At 38.4% G+C, this 17,077-nt stretch overlaps 5 protein-coding genes across 9 annotated transcripts; all 5 read right to left on the bottom strand.

The window, feature by feature from the left end:
• Positions 1 to 117: 117 nt before the first annotated feature.
• On the bottom strand, positions 118 to 1,985 carry LOC135162635 (uncharacterized). The gene is made up of 7 exons (XM_064121286.1): positions 1,892 to 1,985; positions 1,422 to 1,764; positions 1,270 to 1,380; positions 719 to 836; positions 540 to 654; positions 330 to 483; positions 118 to 256 (listed from the first exon to the last, which is right to left on the bottom strand). The coding sequence occupies exons 1-7, from the start codon at positions 1,983 to 1,985 to the stop codon at positions 121 to 123; spliced, it is 1,071 nt and encodes a 356-aa protein (XP_063977356.1). The 3' UTR covers positions 118 to 120.
• Positions 1,986 to 2,950: 965 nt separating this feature from the next.
• Positions 2,951 to 4,914, bottom strand: LOC135163108 (odorant receptor 4-like). Of its 2 annotated transcripts, none has more exons than XM_064122304.1 (7): positions 4,805 to 4,914; positions 4,586 to 4,746; positions 4,193 to 4,518; positions 4,038 to 4,137; positions 3,860 to 3,976; positions 3,582 to 3,737; positions 2,951 to 3,527 (listed from the first exon to the last, which is right to left on the bottom strand). In XM_064122304.1, exons 2-7 carry the CDS (start codon positions 4,721 to 4,723, stop codon positions 3,465 to 3,467), a joined length of 900 nt encoding a protein of 299 aa, XP_063978374.1. In that variant the 5' UTR covers positions 4,724 to 4,746; positions 4,805 to 4,914; the 3' UTR covers positions 2,951 to 3,464. The 2 variants fall into 2 exon arrangements, with proteins under 2 accessions (XP_063978374.1, XP_063978375.1); XM_064122305.1 differs by having other exon boundaries at positions 4,586 to 4,740; positions 4,805 to 4,909.
• Positions 4,915 to 5,446: 532 nt separating this feature from the next.
• On the bottom strand, positions 5,447 to 13,989 carry LOC135162634 (uncharacterized). The gene is made up of 26 exons (XM_064121285.1): positions 13,722 to 13,989; positions 13,393 to 13,553; positions 13,008 to 13,336; positions 12,821 to 12,920; positions 12,636 to 12,752; positions 12,398 to 12,572; positions 12,299 to 12,313; positions 11,967 to 12,112; positions 11,760 to 11,905; positions 11,454 to 11,716; positions 11,125 to 11,285; positions 10,741 to 11,069; positions 10,554 to 10,653; positions 10,369 to 10,485; positions 10,122 to 10,305; positions 9,958 to 10,047; positions 9,731 to 9,791; positions 9,484 to 9,620; positions 7,230 to 7,324; positions 6,904 to 6,991; positions 6,684 to 6,844; positions 6,287 to 6,618; positions 6,111 to 6,210; positions 5,936 to 6,052; positions 5,724 to 5,879; positions 5,447 to 5,659 (listed from the first exon to the last, which is right to left on the bottom strand). The coding sequence occupies exons 1-26, from the start codon at positions 13,987 to 13,989 to the stop codon at positions 5,594 to 5,596; spliced, it is 4,014 nt and encodes a 1,337-aa protein (XP_063977355.1). The 3' UTR covers positions 5,447 to 5,593.
• LOC135163103 (odorant receptor 22c-like) lies at positions 7,577 to 10,087 on the bottom strand. 3 transcript variants are annotated; one of them, XM_064122294.1, is made up of 7 exons: positions 9,139 to 10,087; positions 8,787 to 8,950; positions 8,402 to 8,730; positions 8,204 to 8,303; positions 8,019 to 8,135; positions 7,778 to 7,933; positions 7,577 to 7,710 (listed from the first exon to the last, which is right to left on the bottom strand). In XM_064122294.1, exons 1-7 carry the CDS (start codon positions 9,404 to 9,406, stop codon positions 7,645 to 7,647), a joined length of 1,200 nt encoding a protein of 399 aa, XP_063978364.1. In that variant the 5' UTR covers positions 9,407 to 10,087; the 3' UTR covers positions 7,577 to 7,644. The 3 variants fall into 3 exon arrangements, with proteins under 3 accessions (XP_063978364.1, XP_063978366.1, XP_063978367.1); XM_064122296.1 differs by having other exon boundaries at positions 8,787 to 8,947; XM_064122297.1 differs by lacking the exon at positions 7,577 to 7,710 and having other exon boundaries at positions 7,794 to 7,933; positions 8,019 to 8,148.
• LOC135163105 (odorant receptor 4-like) lies at positions 13,904 to 16,827 on the bottom strand. Of its 2 annotated transcripts, none has more exons than XM_064122301.1 (7): positions 16,437 to 16,827; positions 16,125 to 16,285; positions 15,741 to 16,069; positions 15,328 to 15,427; positions 15,144 to 15,260; positions 14,925 to 15,080; positions 13,904 to 14,016 (listed from the first exon to the last, which is right to left on the bottom strand). In XM_064122301.1, exons 1-7 carry the CDS (start codon positions 16,702 to 16,704, stop codon positions 13,993 to 13,995), a joined length of 1,155 nt encoding a protein of 384 aa, XP_063978371.1. In that variant the 5' UTR covers positions 16,705 to 16,827; the 3' UTR covers positions 13,904 to 13,992. The 2 variants fall into 2 exon arrangements, with proteins under 2 accessions (XP_063978371.1, XP_063978370.1); XM_064122300.1 differs by lacking the exon at positions 13,904 to 14,016 and adding an exon at positions 14,683 to 14,822.
• Positions 16,828 to 17,077: the final 250 nt, after the last annotated feature.

Below are 17,077 nucleotides of genomic sequence, written 5' to 3'. Positions count from 1 at the left end.
GAGGGAAAAGTAAGGTCGCAATTCATATGACAAGATGAATCGTGTGGCTTGTATTTTTGTATTTTGGATATTTTAAAGATTTGAGTGATATTTTTTACAAAGTTATGAAAATAATCACTGCTATTCAGGCAGTACCAAGTTGATGGTCCCTTTCTTGCAAGTATAATCAGGTGGACAGCGTTTTAATTCTCCATATTCAATTGCCTTGCGGAACTCTTTGATTTTTTTCATGTATTTATCATTGATGGGAGACGTCCTAAAATTAAACGAAAATTGCGTGAAGAACCTGCAACGATTTTATAAATTTTTTTTTAATGAAAAAAAATTACTGCGGGAAGATTTTCATAGCTTCCACAATCATGTCAATAGTCCCAAGATACTCTCTTGCAGTTTCTGGCACTTCACATGCCGCGCGATATAAACACGTGTCTCCAATCAAGTAGCCAAGGGCTAATGCCATTTCATCCGCTGTTACAAGGTTTTCTGAAAAAAAAAATCAAATAGATTTTTTGCAGAATTGTGATGAACTTTCACTTTACCTTCTCCAAATTTTCGACCCCGGGTACCATCAAAAGTGCCAATATATTTTGCACCAAGTGCAGCTGCTTTGAACAAAAGTAGCAAAAGTACAGCCGATAAATTTAAATTGACGATCTGAAAGATTAATTGAAAAATAATATATTGTCGTAAGTGAATACTTCATGCTTTGTTCACTTACCTGATTACCACGGGGTTTTTCAACTAACTCTTGTGTTATCTCGCTGTCAGTTACCCCCCATTTTTCTTGTTCTTCTTTCTCAAAAACAACTTTTGCATCACTTCTCACTGACGCGAAGCTGATGAATATTCCGAAGATTATAATTTTTGTGACCAATTTCATTCTAATTATGTTGATAATTAAGAAAAAAAAGGACTGAAAGTGTGAGGTAGCCGAATCAAGACTGCGTGTGTCGTGCTTTGGATGACGTTTATAAAGACAGTGAATTCGTCAAAGTGCATCGCAATATCAGTCATGTGTAAAGTTAAAATTCTCCAGTCACAATGTTCTATTTTTTCCATTGTTATAAGTGTCACATAATAATCACATATTGTTCAACTGTCAATTTGAGTATCTGACGGAAATAAAAGGTGAAAGCTTCGCACTTTTACTTTGCATAAAATAAATTACCAACAATCAGTGCATCGCAGCATGAAATATATCACAATTTAGATGAGAGCAAGTGTCATTAAGAAGAAGAGAAAAGTATGAGTCGAGTTAATTACACCAACCGAAAATTAAAAAAAAAACGGCTGACGAAATTCCGTTTTAGACTGAAGGATTGAGCAACGCTGGTGAAGAGTTTATCTAATAGTGAGTGATTGACGTTTGAGTTCCACTCACTGTGAAACCCATGAGCCGTTGAATTTTTCCAAGTCTCGACCGACGTGTGCTAAGAGACTCTGAAGACAGGTCCTCCGGGTTCCCTCGATGCAGTTGAACTGACAAGCGCTGCTCCACTGAGGGCGTCAACGATTGATTTTTCTCCAAGACCCCCCAGATTTCCACCAGGACACCTAGTTGATATAAAATGTATGCGTGATTGCTCTCAATGAGCATCGAGAAAAGTTCTGTGCGCGCTTCGTTATTCAACAAAGTGGAAAATGACACGTTCGGCAAGCTCTGTACCTGGAGAACTGTCTGGATTCCTGGAAAACCTCGGTAGAAGTGGCATTTTTCAATAACTTTTTCAACAGATCGGCGCCGTTTCCATTGAATAATAGATGCTAAGTGGTCGTGAAAAGCTCGACCGAGGGCACTGATGATTACAAATTGTCGAGCTTTGTCTTACTCCCCCTCTCGTGGTCAGGGTCACCGCTCTTTGATCCCCTCCAAGGTCGATAAAACTTTAACCATGAATCGCCCTAAGTACAAAGTGTCGTTGGTCTCTGATCCCTACCACCTCTGAGGTCAGTGGGAGGAGATCACCGAAGGTGGTGTTATTCATGCGCAAACGAATAGCTCCACGCGATAGGCTATAGTCTCCCCAACGGGTGGAGCTTTCTTATTACACGAACGATGCTAGAGCTTGCGCCCTTATGCTGCGCTCTGGTCTACTGACCCATCTATCCTTCCTCTGTCCGAAATTCTTTAGTACTTATCGCTCAATTTGGCGATGAGCTTTTCACAGAGCTTTTTTCTATGATCAATAATATTCTCTGACGTAATTATTTCATGAAAAATATTTTTTCAAGGCTAGAAGTGTAATTCATAGATCGACTTCTAGATCGAACCAGATTTTCCAGTAGATTAAATTCACTATCTTCTGGAGAATCCCTCACAAGATAAGCTTTATCTGCGAATGGACGTCTCCAAGGAGTTTCCCTCGCCAATAGCTAGCGATGCAATTATTTGTCTGCTGGCGGCGACAAAAGTGTAGAAAGCATTATCAATGCGCAACTGTCTAGACATTGAGGCGCCCACACAATAGAAATTTATTTAAATTAGTAGATAATGAGACTTCAGAGTTTTCTGCAGTTTTCTGCACCCTCAGCTGTGATCTTGATTACAGGGTGCGGATTTTACAATCTCGTTATCCTCTGTAGACACTTCGCCATTCATAAATTATGAGAACAAGCTGCATTGGCATTGGTTGCGCCCCCTCATATCCCTGATTTTCTTTTTCTTGCTATTGGAGGAATTGGGGAGGCTAACTGCCCCGCCGACGAATGCGGTGAGCGGGAAAGCTCGAGGGTGGGACGCGACTACCGGAGTAGGGATGGTGCGAACGCCTGCGCTCGTCTTACTTGACTTTGCATTCCATTGGAGCGGTTGTAGTCCACGATATGGCCTACTGACCATTTATCAATCGATTGTCAATAGCAGTTTGACATCAGCCCACAAACATTCATTTTTTCGACTGCCAGTCATTCTCCCAATTTTTTCTAGGATAGAATAATAAGCAACGATATGTTTCAACTTTTAGAATTTCCAATTAAGATCGTTTATTCAACATTTTTATAAGAATACAATATATTGTATACAATTAATGGTTTTGAACAGACAATTTGATATTCTTTTGTTATTTGTAAAGATTTGATTTATCATCAAATGATGGGGCAAAGATCTTTCAGGTTTACAGGTACTTATGGCAGAAAATTCGTTCTTACAAAATCGAGTGTTATGAATAACAAAATAATTTCTATTTTATACTATTTAAATAAATAGTTTTGCTGGGGGTACATACCACCCACCCTCCTATTTCTTTTTATGAGGTCAGAATCATTATACTTTCACCGATGGGAAGGAAACATCACATTGTAGTTCAACTGGCAGATCAGCTTCCTGCATGAGGTGACCATCAATCGCGGTTTCCTGGGGGACTCTTCAAGACAATGAGATGGGTAAGTCAACCATATCAATTGCATTACAAGGTAAGAATTTTTATTTTCCATTGTCTCATTGAATTTCTAATTTTCATCAGTACTTAGTATTCGCGACTTTGAACCGCCATCAACATTGACAAGTAACTCATTGATGTCTTCAATACCTGCGAAAATGATTGAATGTATATTTTTATAACGAATTTATTGGAAATACCCACGTTGAGGAAGAGATTGAATGATAGTACTGAAAACTTCCCAGCTGTCAATGTCAAAGGTCTGAGCTTTCTTAGACCTATCAATATCAGAGAACGAGCCTCAAGATGGGGTAGTTTGTACCATTCGCAATCGTACACCGCGTGTCCCACCAATACACTCTGAAAATTCAAATTTTCTCATTTATGATATCCATCCATATTTTCCCCTGTAAACTACCACAGCACTAGAAGTTTTCCTCAAATCTCCCCCTGAAAATTCTCACGGAGTGAATTTTGATCACCTGTGATACAAGAAACTCTCCAGCCCAACAGCAGAAGAAAAAGTGAATTGCTGTGGCGAAAACCACTGTCACTGCAAAGAGTACTTGAAAGATATTCAACGTTCCCTGAGTAAATAGCTAGAACGAAAAAGATATATAAAATTTTCGTCATGAACTATTAGTAATTTCGAAATGGTACCCTAATTATTCCATATCCTTGAAAGCAGAACATCAAAGTGCAGCCTAACAGCTGCAGAAGAAGGACGAAACTGAACGAGCCCTCAAGATCTCCAGCCAATCTGAAATAATAACCCGGATGATGACAAGTTTGCAGATTAAATTTTCTGCCAATACCTGACAAGTTTATCGTGCTTTCGGACAATCATTCGCAGTTTAGTTTGGAAGGTGATACCCTGATCATCGGTCTCATGCAAGTGACGCAGTGATATCTGGAGTTCACCGAGCTGTCCGCACAAGTGTAGGACAAGCATCACGATGAAGCTGTCAAAAATGAAGTAGAAAAGTGCTGCATATACGGAGCTGTATAACTGAAGGACGAAAGATACTGCATAATTTATTCTGTTCGTTGTATCATATGGCAACCACACTATCCAGAAGAGATTGGTCACGAGACGAGGATCGGGATTCGGTATCTGCTGTGCTTCGAGATTGTACAATTTCTGCAAATTCATCGAGTCATGGATTGACAGGCTCCACGAAGAAAGGATTGTCATCGATAATTATCACCTGAACTATAATACCAATACTGTTTGCAGCGTACGCCATTGATCCAGAGAAGATGGAAATGTTGCGACCAATTGTCGCCATTTTCAGCATAATCTTCAAATGTTCTCCAGAAAGTGGTGCTGCCCAATCGCTCTCCATTGATTCCAAGAATTCAGCTAATACTAGTGCTCTTTTTTTATTTTATGTTCGTTACAATGCAATCAGTCGATCACTAATTACCTTCTCGGCGGTAATGTAAAGTTATCAATTTAACAATGCCAATTATAAATGGCAGATATGTTCCGAGACATTGGATCAGAGCATCGACCTCATGACGAAAAAAGTACGCTCCGATTAATCGAGGTACAGTAATAATTACAAATATGATGATAGCGTGTATTAAGGCACGATTTCTGCCCAAGTATGTGGTTGTTTTTCTCGGCCACAGCCCCATAAGCTCCAGGGTGAATTTATTCCAACCACATGCATATCGAAAGCCTATTTATAAATAACTTTGGGTAGTCCAGGTCATGTCAGATATGGGCATTCACTTACCTGGATTGCTTCTCATCGATGTATCCCCGGGAATGGCCAAAGAAGTACTGGCGATTCGTCTCTAAGAGTATCGATCGATACAATATTTCCTGGAGGCATTGTCGATGCAAGAAAATTGCGCATGATTAGGGTGCAATTTTCGGATATTGTTTATGCAAATTCTCAGTATGTGAGTGGTTCGCGTTGCGCCAAGAAAAATTCACCTACAGTAAAAAAGGGACTTCACCTCGAAGCTAGAAAGGAGCTGTCATCTGTGTACACAGGAGACCAGTTGGAACCCAGTGATGAATATTCTCGAATCTCCATGAGAAATGGTAACTCTTCAGATAATCTTTTCACAAAGAATTGATAATCGTGATCACTGCCTCCAAATTTAGGTCAATATTGCAGGCAATTCTCGAAAGGACATGATAACAACAGATGATGGACATTATATCATTATATTATTTATTCAAAGCTCTATTACATAAGTTGTTAACAGGTTCTTCTGCTCTGCACCGCCAACAGCATAGATATGTAGCTCAACGACAATTTGATTACCTATTAGATTAAAATTTGGTAGTGCAAATGGGGTCTTTCTCTTCATTAACATAAGTACACTCACATTTAGAAAGAGATCAAGTGACAAAGGTGCAAATTTGCCACTTGTTATTTCCAATGGTCGAAATTTTTTGAAACCAATCAAGAGAAGATAACGAGCTGCTGAATGACGGAGTTTGTACCAACTACTGTAATAAAGGGCGTCACCCACTGCTGAGCTCTGCAAGAAAATATTAAATGTTGAACGAATTTTTACCTATTCAGTCCTTCCAATACCGTTCTTATGAGACACTCAGCTGCCCAACAGCAGAAGTAGAAATGAGCTACTGCACTGAAAGTTATAGTGACTGCAAAACCAATTTGGAAGAGATTCAGTTGTCCGGCAGCCAGTAGCTAGAACAATCGGTTATGTAATGCTCTTCAGGAGGATTATTTAGCCATTAAGAGTCACCCGTATTACTGCATATCCCTGGAAGCAGAATGTTAGCACACATCCAACCGTAACAAGAAGGAGCGAAAAATTGAAAGCAGTCTCGAGATTTCTAGCTGATCTGAGGAATAATTAGGACAGGGGCCAGAGTATCAGATTGATAAGCGCAGGAAATGTTCTCGTTTTCAAAAACTTACTGGATAAGCTTCTCATGTCTCTTCACTATACTTCTCAGCTTCACTCGTATATCTTGAATCTGGTGAATTTCCCCATCTCCACCAAATTGAGATAAGGACAATGCAACGAGATCCAATTGTCCACACAAATGAAAAATCATCATCACGATGAGACTTTCAAAAGCGAAGTAGCACAGAGAACCTGCGAAGGACGTGTAAAATTGAAGCAGAAGGGCAATCCAAAAATTGATGCTGGTCTCTGTACCAAAGGGCAGATAGACAATCCAGAAGAGATTCGTTGTTAACCGAGGATCAGGATTCTTCAGATAGAAACTCTCCAGATTGTAGAATTTCTAATTTTGGTATGTGTATACATACATGATTAATCATATTCAACAGATTGAAAATACCATAATACCTGAACTATCACACCGAAACTATTGGCACTGTAAATCATCGATCCTGAAATTATCGAAATTCTCCGAGCGATGTTTGCCATCTTCGTCATAGTGTCGTAATGCAGCTTGGGCTTGACATTTTTCCAGTCGATTTCCATGTCGTTCAAGAACTCACCCAATACTGTCACCCAAAATTTCAATTCCCTGTCTAATAACTCATCTGGTTTACGCATGGATTACCTTGTTGTTGAAAATAGAGAATAATCAGTTTCACCATTCCGATTATAAGCGGTACATGAGTAGAAAAACATTGGACCGTAGCATCTATCTGGCCCCAGAATAGAGACAGTGCTATTGATCGAGGTATCACGAGAACCAAAAAAATCACACCAGCATTTAACAAAGGCCGATATTTAGCTACACCAGTTGCATTTAATCGCGGCCAAATTCCTAGTAAATTGAAACTGAATTTGTTCCAACCACAGGCGTAGTCAAAACCTTTCAGCAAACGATCTTCATCAATCAACGAAATCTTCCTCATGATCGAAAACATGGGTATCTCCTACCTGCACTGATTGCCATAGATGTTCAGTCGTCAGAGACCCGAGAAATACTGACAGCTCATCGGCAGAGTTGTCGATCGATAGAATAACAAGCCTCACTGCAAATGATGCCTCATTTCAAAGCAATTTACCACCAATTTCTAATACACAAGTAATGTAGCGCATGGCAATTTTGTATGATAGACCTGCCACCGTAAACTCACGAGTAGTGTAATGCAAGGTTCGTGGACAAGTGCAACTTGATTGACAGAACTGATTCGAACTCAGTTAACATATTTCTTGAATTGTTTCAGACAATCGTCACTTGCTCATGCGATAATTTATATAAATATCGGAGAAACAAATATCAGAGAAAATCCATTAATTTCACGTGTAGTATTTAATATCATCTATGTCATAAAATTCTACATTCAGTGAACTAGGTGTCTGGTTGATCCGCTACCACTAGGAGCATTGATAGATAGCTGGCCGAAGCTTTCAATACCTATAATCAAGAATAAAAAAAAATTTATGTGGGTTACGTAGCGTATCATTTGATCCAGTTATTGCACCTGGACGAAGAGACTGATTGATAACGTAGAGAATTTTCCCGTAGTCAGTGTGATTGGGCGAGTCCTCTTGTGGCCAATAATCATCAGTAAACGAGCTTCAGCAGGCGGTAATTTATACCATTCAGCATCATAGAATGCATATCCAATTTCGGAACTCTATTGGAAAGATTTAATTGTACTTTCATCAATAGAGAGCTTCTCCTTCAGTAGAAGAAACTATTCTGTAAGAATTGTAAGTTACCTGTGATATGAGGTATTCACCAGCCCAACAGTTGAGGAAAAACTTTATCAGGACACAAGATACAGAGCAGATTGGAAATCCCATTTGAAAGATATTTGAATGATCTGTATGCATAAGCTGCGATAGTAGACTAAGATGAAGTAGTGGTTATTTTTCTATGAATACAAACAAAAGGTTTTATGTACCTTTTGAACAATGTATCCAAGGAAGCAGAAGGTCAGCGTACAAGTGGCCAGATCAAGGAACCACGTCAGACTGAATGATTCATCAAGATTTTTGGCAAATCTGGGGAAGTCATTATTGAAAATAATGAGGGCAATTTTGAGGATTAACGTCTTCAATCAGGGCTACTGGTAATGAAAGATTTTTTGGTGTGTACATACCGTATGACTCTTTGATGCTGCTCCATAATGCTTCCAAGCGTCATTTGCAAGTTTTTCCCTTTAGTCCGTGTGAGAGTGTCTTTCAAATTTTTTAGCGAGATTTGAATGAGTTTGAGTTGTCCGCAAATATGAAGAATAAGCATTACAACGAATCCATCGAAGATGAAATAGAAACCAGTGATGGCGGACGCAAGAAATTGAAGTGACAGTACAAGTACATATGGCATCATGGTTTCCGTGCTGAATGGAAGATATGATACCCAAAAGAAATCCAGTGATAACCGTGGATCGGGTTTTTTTATGTAAAGACTATCCAAATGATATAATTTCTAAATAGTATATATTATGAGTCACAATAAATCAGTCTAAGGGAGTTGGGTATTACCATCGCGATGACACCAGCGACGATAGTACAGTTGCTGCTGAATATTAAAAAGAGGGCAATTATCCTGCCAATCTTGGCAGTTTTGAGTACTGCTGCGTACTGTATTGTGCTCAGGTCTTTCAAACAATCCTCTTTCATTGTTGCTAGTAAATCGACCAGCGCTACTGCGACAGAGGTAGTATGAAAAAATTTCATAGGAAATGTCGTCAAAAAATTATTTCACTCAGATTCTATGTAACAATTTTTCAAGACCATTTTTTAGATTTGTATTTTTAGCCGAAAAATTATAGAATCAATTTTTTTTCTCTTTTGAGTTGTTCTCTCTAGGCCAAAGGCTATAACAATGATTTACCTGCGTTTCGAAAATGCATGACCATTAGTCTAAAAATCATGGTCATAAATATTACTTGAGTCGAAAAGCATTGGACGACTGCATCAACTTCATTCCAGAATAAACACATTGCGGCGAATCGTGGTATTATTATAACAATGAAAATGAGAGTAGCAGAGATCAGGAACCAGTTCTTCCGGAGAATATTTGAATGATATTTCGGCCAAAATCCAAACATATCCATAACCACTCGGTTACAGTCACAACTATACGCAAAATCCAGCCTCATAGTTAATTGAAATGAGTGTTACTGTTTTCTTATCTTGACGGAAAAAAAAGGTCTTCTGATGTTTTCTCCGATTGTACTTTGAGCGCGTTTGTTTGACGACTGATCGACAGTCCGCTGTTTATCGATTTCTTCCCTACATTGTTGCAATAGTAATGGATTCGTTATTTGAGAGGGCAATTTATGAACAATTTTATTGTTATCTGGAATGGCTGTTCTGAATTTTACATTATATGGCCAGTATGTATGCCGAGTATGGCTACCGCGACGATGGCGATGGTGGGAGTACAGTGAGTTGAATTAAAGTACCATTGGAAGATGATGCACGAGAGCCATAGGAGAGAATAATTGAAAGTTATTTTAGTTGATGACGGTTGTGTACAAGGGACTGATCAAAAGAAACTCGATATTTGGATTCTACATCAGTTGACAGTGAAAAATGTAGTGAATCAGGTTTGAATTTGTGAATCGCTGAAACGAAACAAGATCGAGCTCACATCGGTGTCCAAATTTATTTATCGAAACACAAACTTTTTTTCTTGCTCAATACTGGCCTTTTTTATGCGACATCAATTCAGCTATTGGTCTGGTTGATCCGTCACTACTAACAGCATCGATAAATAACTGGCTGAAGCCTTCAATATCTAAAGTCGAGAGGAAAGGGAATTTATTGTGATTTGAAGGAAGCACAAGACTCTTTACATAGGACTCCACGAACACATTAGAAGCATTGTAATATATGCTACCTGAGTAAAGAGACCGAAGGATAGAATTGAAAATTTCGCCGCTGTGAGTGTGATGGGCCGAATCTTCTTATGACCAAACATCATCAGTAAGCGAGCGTCTGTTGGCGATAGCTTATACCATTTGCTTTCATAGAATGCATATCCAATTTCCGAACTCTATCAGGGAACTTTAATTCTAAGTATCTGTTAGAGCGATTACTTAATGACATCGTAAGTTACCTGTGATATGAGATATTCACCAGCCCAACAGTTGAGGAAAAACTTCATTAGGACACTAAGCACAGCGCAGATTGGAAAACTCAGTTGGAAGATACTTGTCTGGTCTGTCTCCATAAGCTGCGATAAAAGACAAGATGAATAAGTAAGGATTTTTTCCTATGAATGTGAAAGGAGAGTCTGTTCACCTTTTGAACTGTATATCCCAGAAAGCAGAGAGTTAGGCTGCAAGTGGCCAGTTCAAGAAACCACGTCCAACTGAATGATTCTTCAATATTATGGACAAATCTGTGCGAGTAATTATTTAAAACAATAGAGGCAATATTTTGAGGACCAATTTCTTAAATGGTGCCCATTTGATGCAACAGTACATACCGTATGGCTCGTTGATGCTGCTTCATAATGTTTCCAAGCGTCATTTGCAAGTTTTTGCCTTCGGTGAGTGTGGAAGATTTTTTCAAATTTCTCAACGAAATTTGGATGAGTTCGAGTTGTCCGCAAATGTGGAGAATAAGCATTACAACGAAACCATCGAAGATGAAGTAGAAACTGGTCATTGCAGCCGCCAAAAATTGGAGTGACAGTACAAGCACATATGGAATGATAGCTTTTGTACTAAATGGAAAATACGATGCGAAGAATAAATCCAATGATAGCCGAGGATCAGGATTTTTTATGTAAAGACTATCCAAATGATACAATTTCTGAATAGTACGTATTATTAGTGACAATGAATCAGTCTAAAGGAATTGGTATTACCATCGCGATGGCACCGGCGATGACATTGCAGAAGCCGCTGAGAATTAAAAAGAGGGAAATAATCTTGCCAATCTTCGCTGTTCTAAGTACGGCTGTATATTGTATCGTACTCAGCTCTTCTAAACAATCTTCCTCCATTGTTGCCAGCAAATCAACTAACGCTACCCCAAGATAAGTAGTTTAAAAAAATCTATTCAAAACGTTCTCTAGAAAAAATTTCATCGAAAGAAAGGGTGAAATTCTATTTTTCTATACGTCTTTTTCCGTTGAGACGTTTTCGGTAAAAACTCCTCTGCAAATTTATAGAAGGACTATAACAATGATTATACCTGCATTGCGATTATGCATGACCAATAGTTTGAAGACCATGGTAATAAATACTATTTGTGTTGAGAAGCATTGAACAACTGCATCCATTTCATTCCATAATAAATACATTGCAGCGAATCGTGGCATAATTATGGCCATCAAAATCACACTAGCGGAGATCAGAAACCAGTACTTCTGAAGAAAATTTGAACGGTACTTGGGCCAAAATCCACACGTATCCATAACCAGTCGGTTGCAATCACAACAGTATGCCAAATCCAGCCTCATAGTTTATGTGAATGAATGTTAATATTTGTTATTCTTGCACAAAAAATCGCCCTTTCGAGTTACTCTCTGATAGCACTTTAAGAGCGTAGGTTTGAAGACTGAGTGACAGGGCGCTGTTTATCGATTTCTTCCCTACGTTGTTGCAATAGTAATGGGTTTGCCATTTGAGAGGACAATTTCTGAACTATTTTGTATTATTATTTCCAATGAGTACTTTACATTATATATCATGGGTATGCTCAGACCGTGGATGGAGGTGGTGGAAGTTCTGTCAGCCGGGTTGAATCACAAACGTGAGATGATGGGTCTCGAAGATATGGAAGGAAAAGTGGAGGCGATATCATTGGGTGACGGTTATGGACATGAAAAAGAAAATGTAGCGGCCTTAACGCTGCAACAAAATATCACAGGGTGGGGAAAGACGTGGTGTACAAATTAGTTGATAGTGAACACAAGCTTCTTTCTTCCTCGGTGTTGTATTTTTTCAACATTTCCCACTACATCATAATTTGCGACATTAATTGAGCTATTAGTCTGATCGATCCACCACTACTAACAACATCGATAGATAACTCACTGAAGCCTTCACTACCTAAAGCCAAGAAGAAAGGAAATTTACTTGTGGCATCAAGGAAGAGCAAGGTTTGTTACATATGATTACATCAAAACATCAAACGTATTATGTTATATATTACCTGGAGAAAGAGCCGAAAGGATAAACTTGAAAATTTCGCGGTAGTCAGGGTAATGGGCCGAGTCTTCTTGTGACCAAACATCATGAGCAAGCGAGCATGTGCCGGCGATAGCTCATACCATTCAGTTTCATAAAATGCATATCCAATTTCTGAACTCTATCAGAGAACTTTAATTCTAAGTATCTTTTAGAGCGATTACTTGATGAAATCGTAAGGTACCTGTGATATGAGGTATTCGCCAGCCCAACAGTTGAGGAAAAACTTCATTAGGACACTAAGCACAGCGCAGATTGGAAAACTCAGTTGGAAGATACTTGTCTGGTCTGTCTCCATAAGCTGCGATAAAAGACAAGATGAATAAGTAAGGATTTTTTCCTATGAATGGGAAAGGAGAGTCTGTTCACCTTTTGAACTGTATATCCCAGAAAGCAGAGTGTTAGGCTGCAAGTGGCCAGTTCAAGAAACCACATCCAACTGAATGATTCTTCAATATTATTGACAAATCTGTGTGAGTAATTATTTAGAACAATAGAGGCAATATCGCGAGAATCTATTTCTTAAATGGTGGCCATTTGATGTAACAGTACATACCGTATGACTCGTTGATGCTGCTTCAGAATGTTTCCAAGCGTCATTTGCAAGTTTTTGCCTTCGGTGAGTGTGGGCGATTTTTTCAAATTTCTCAACGAAATTTGGATGAGTTCGAGTTGTCCGCAAATGTGGAGAATAAGCATTACAACGAAACCATCGAAGATGAAGTAGAAACTGGTCATTGCAGCCGCCAAAAATTGAAGTGACAGTACAAGCACATATGGAATGATAGCTTTTGTACTAAATGGAAAATACGAAGCGAACAACAAATCCAGTGATAGCCGAGAATCAGGATTTTTTATGTAAAGACTATCCAAATGATACAATTTCTGAATAGTACGTATTATTAGTGACAATGAATCAGTCTAAATGAGTTGAGTATTACCATCGCGATGACACCGGCGATGGCAGTGCAGTGGCCGCTGAGAATTAAAAAGAGAGAAATAATCCTGCCAATCTTCGCTGTTCTAAGTACGGCTGTATATTGTATCGTACTCAGCTCTTTTAAGCAATCTTCTTCCATTGTTGCCAGCAAATCAACTAACGCTACCCCAAGACAAGTAGTTTTAAAAAATTCTATACAAAACGTCCTCTAGAAAAAATTTCATTGAAAGAAAGAGTAAAATTCCATCTTTCTATACGTCTTTTTCCATTCAGACATTTTCGGTAAAAACTCTTCCGAAAATTTATGAAGGGATTATAACAATGATTTACCTGTGTTGCGATTATGCATGACCAATAGCTTGAAGACCATGGTGATAAATGCTATTTGCGTTGAGAAGCATTGAACAACTGCATCCATTTCATTCCACAATAAATACATTGCAGCGAATCGTGGCATAATTATGGCCATCAAAATCACACTAGCGGAGATCAGAAACCAGTACTTCTGAAGAAAATTTGAACGGTACTTGGGCCAAAATCCACACATATCCATAACCAGTCGATTGCAATCACAACAGTATGCGAAATCCAGCCTCATATTTTAAACCATTGAATTTGACGGTTTCTGTGTTTTGGAGAAAAAAAAACTTCTTCCGAATTATACTTCGATTACACTTCGAGAGCGTTTGTTTGAAGTCTGAGCGATAGTCCGTTCTTTATCGATCTTTCCTCTATATTGTTGCAACATTAATGGATTCGCCAGTTGAGACAGTGATTGCGAAGCAATTTCATGTCATTATCTCCAATAATCGCTTTACATTTTTCATTGTGCATAATGTTCAGACTGTCAACGGTGATGGTAGGAGTTCAGTGAGTTGATTTGAAGCATGGTGGTAAGGTTGTGCATTCACCACATATTCTTTGTACTGTCAGGAGGGGAAAGGGGAACGCATTATATTCACAAAGGGTTGCATATGCAAAAAATAAATTATAGAGTGAAACGTAGTGAGTGTGCGAGGGAATTTTCATATATTTATCCATAAATTCCAGTAAGGTGTAAACGTTAAACTTTAATTATAATTTTGACTCATATTCTCAAAGGAAATTGTCAATGTATGCTATCATTATTGAATGCAGAATGCACCATATTTGGAATAATGTTAGAAAAGTGATAGTGCTACGTTCTTTTTTTCTCTATGATTTGGTTCTACAATGTGGTCTGATGATGTGTCTCATTGATGTGCCTGAAAGGTAGGAAAATGCGTGTTGCCTAATTTAGCTGATAATTAACATAAGTTTTATCCTCGTTTGTTATTGTGTTCTTAGCGTTTCACTGCTATATCGAAAATTAGGACAGTCATTGAACTATTAGTCAGGTTGATCCGTAACTACTAGCAGCATTGATAGGTAGCTTATTGACGCTTTCAATATCTAAGGTCAAGACCAAAGGGAATTTATTTTTTATTTAAACCAAGAGAACTTCGTGTGTATCAAATTTGTCGAAAATGTCACAGGAGTTCTAGCACATCATACCTGCATGAAGAGCTTGAAGGATAAAATTGAAAATTTCGCCGCAGTTAGTGTGAGAGGTCGAGTCTTGCTATGACCCACCATCATCAGTAAACGAGCATCTGCTGGCGATAGCTTATACCACTCAGTTTGATAGAATGCGTATCCAATTTCTGAACTCTACCAGAGAGCTTTAATTCTGAGTTCCTGTTCGAGTGACGGCTGTAAAATATAATAAATTACCTGTGATATGAGGTATTCACCAGCCCAACAGTTGAGGAAAATCTTCATGAGAAGAGCGAGGACTACGCAAATTGGAAAACACAATTGGAAGATACTGGACTGTTTCGTATGCATGAGCTGCGGCAGTAACGTAGATGAATAAGTAGCTGATTTTCATTCGAATGTAAGAGAAGGTTCTATCCACCTTTTGAACTATATATCCCAGAAAGCAGAGGATCGCTGTGCACGTGGCCACTTCAAGGAACCACGTCCAGCTGAACGATTCTTCAATATTGTTGGCAAATCTGTGGAAGGGACCATCACTAGTAAGGGTGGCAATGCTTCGAGGGTGAACTTCTTCAACTGTTCCTCAAATTTAGTAGATATTTTTGAGAATGCATAACTTTTCAACTAACAACATTTCAAGTAACAACATTCCAGCTCAGCACATTTCAACATCAGTTTAATATTGACATTTCTTTGCTTAAAATAGTTGACAATTCGTGGGTCAGAAATATCGTTATTGCAATATTGTAGTAGAAAGTTTCAATTGACCTGTCTAGCTACAAAATTATTTCCTAGAAATACATGAACATACTTGTACATACAAGTACATACCGTATGGTTCTGTGATGGTGCTCCATAATGTTTCCAAGTATCATTTTTAAAGTTTTTTGTTTAGTCAGTGTCAGAGCTTCATTCAAATTTTTCAACGAAATTTGAATGAGTTCCAGTTGTCCGCAAACATGAAGAATAAGCATTACAATGAAACCATCGAAGATGAAGAAAAAACCAGTGATAGCAGACGCATAAAATTGTAGTGACAGTACAAGCATGTATGTCATTGTAGTTTTCGTGCTGAATGGGAAATACGATACCCAAAAAAAATCCAGTGATAAGCGGGGATCAGGATTTTTTATGTAAAGACTATCCAAATGATACAATTTCTGAATAGTACGTATTATTAGTCAGAATTAATCAGCCTGAAGGAGTTAGTCTTACCATCGCGATAACACCGGCGATGACGTTACAGTTGGTGCTGAATATTAAGAATAGAGAAATTATCCTACCAATCTTGGCAGTTCTGAGTACTGCGGCGTATTGTATCGTGCTCAGGTCTCGTAAAAAATCTCCTTCCATTGTTGCCAATAAATCAACTAGTGCTATCATGACACAAATAGCTCAAATAAATTTTTTAAAAATTGTATCTTGAATTATTTCCTTGACTGTTATTTGAAGCCAAAAATTTATGGAGTCAATTGTCTCGACATTTTATTAGTTTTCTATAATTCAGAACTTATAGAAATGATTTACCTGCATTTCGAAAATGCATGACCAATAGTTTAAAAACCATGGTGATAAATATTAATTGAGTCCAAAAGCATTGGAGAACAGCATCAATTTCGTTCCAGAATAAAAACATTGCAGCGAATCGTGGTATGAGTATAACAATGGAAATCACACTAGCGGTGATAAGGGCCCAGTATTTCCGAAGAAAATTCACATGATATTTCGGCCAAAATCCACACATATCCATAACCACTCGGTTGCAATCACAACTGTACGCAAAATCTAGTCTCATAATTGATCAAACCAAATGTTCTTGTTTGTTTTTCTTGAAGATAAAAATCGGTTTTTCAAATTTCACTCTTATTGTACCTTGAGAGCGTTCGTTTGACGACTGACCGACAGTCCGTTGCTTATCGATCTCTTCCCTATGTCGTTGCAATAGTAATGGATTCGTCATTTGAGACGACGATTTCTGAACAATTTTATGTCATTATCTCCAATGACCACTTTACATTTTACATTGTGCACGGGTTCAGACTGTCAACGGTCGTGGTGGGAGCTCAGTGAGTTGAGGTAAAGCGTTATGGTCACATCATAGATTCGGGAGATGTCGAAAAAAATGAAGTGTATTTTATTTAGTGAGAGTGCAACACACCACAAAAATT

This window comes from Diachasmimorpha longicaudata, chromosome 5 (assembly GCF_034640455.1).
Source record: "Diachasmimorpha longicaudata isolate KC_UGA_2023 chromosome 5, iyDiaLong2, whole genome shotgun sequence".
In the NCBI taxonomy this organism is placed as follows: Eukaryota; Metazoa; Arthropoda; class Insecta; order Hymenoptera; family Braconidae; genus Diachasmimorpha; species Diachasmimorpha longicaudata.
Note: the sequence above shows the minus strand (reverse complement) of the source record. Positions and strands in the feature narration are given on the sequence as shown.

Excerpts from the sequence above, each read along its gene's own strand:
- LOC135162634 (XM_064121285.1), bottom strand. The coding sequence starts at position 13,989 with ATGAGGCTGGATTTCGCATACTGTTGTGATTGCAATCGACTGGTTATG. Across the intron at positions 6,845-6,903 it reads TCTCTATTTTCAACAACAAG|TATTGGGTGAGTTCTTGAAC; the intron begins GTAATCCATGCG and ends TTTGGGTGACAG. Across the intron at positions 5,660-5,723 it reads CACTTGATCTCTTTCTAAAT|GTAATCAAATTGTCGTTGAG; the intron begins GTGAGTGTACTT and ends TTAATCTAATAG.
- LOC135163105 (XM_064122300.1), bottom strand. The coding sequence starts at position 16,704 with ATGAGACTAGATTTTGCGTACAGTTGTGATTGCAACCGAGTGGTTATG. Across the intron at positions 15,428-15,740 it reads CACCATCACAGAACCATACG|ATTTGCCAACAATATTGAAG; the intron begins GTATGTACTTGT and ends TCCCTTCCACAG. Across the intron at positions 15,081-15,143 it reads GTGAATACCTCATATCACAG|AGTTCAGAAATTGGATACGC; the intron begins GTAATTTATTAT and ends GCTCTCTGGTAG.
- LOC135162635 (XM_064121286.1), bottom strand. The coding sequence starts at position 1,985 with ATGAATAACACCACCTTCGGTGATCTCCTCCCACTGACCTCAGAGGTG. Across the intron at positions 837-1,269 it reads CGTTTTTTTTTTAATTTTCG|CTTCGCGTCAGTGAGAAGTG; the intron begins GTTGGTGTAATT and ends AATATTCATCAG. Across the intron at positions 655-718 it reads AAAAACCCCGTGGTAATCAG|ATCGTCAATTTAAATTTATC; the intron begins GTAAGTGAACAA and ends TTAATCTTTCAG.
- LOC135163108 (XM_064122304.1), bottom strand. The coding sequence starts at position 4,723 with ATGGAGAGCGATTGGGCAGCACCACTTTCTGGAGAACATTTGAAGATT. Across the intron at positions 3,977-4,037 it reads AAGGATATGGAATAATTAGG|CTATTTACTCAGGGAACGTT; the intron begins GTACCATTTCGA and ends TTTTCGTTCTAG. Across the intron at positions 3,528-3,581 it reads CATTCAATCTCTTCCTCAAC|GTATTGAAGACATCAATGAG; the intron begins GTGGGTATTTCC and ends TCATTTTCGCAG.
- LOC135163103 (XM_064122294.1), bottom strand. The coding sequence starts at position 9,406 with ATGAGGCTGGATTTTGCGTATAGTTGTGACTGTAACCGAGTGGTTATG. Across the intron at positions 8,951-9,138 it reads CATGCATTTTCGAAACGCAG|TAGCGCTGGTCGATTTACTA; the intron begins GTAAATCATTGT and ends CCTCTGTCGCAG. Across the intron at positions 7,934-8,018 it reads GTGAATACCTCATATCACAG|AGTTCCGAAATTGGATATGC; the intron begins GTAACTTACAAT and ends TCTTTCCAATAG.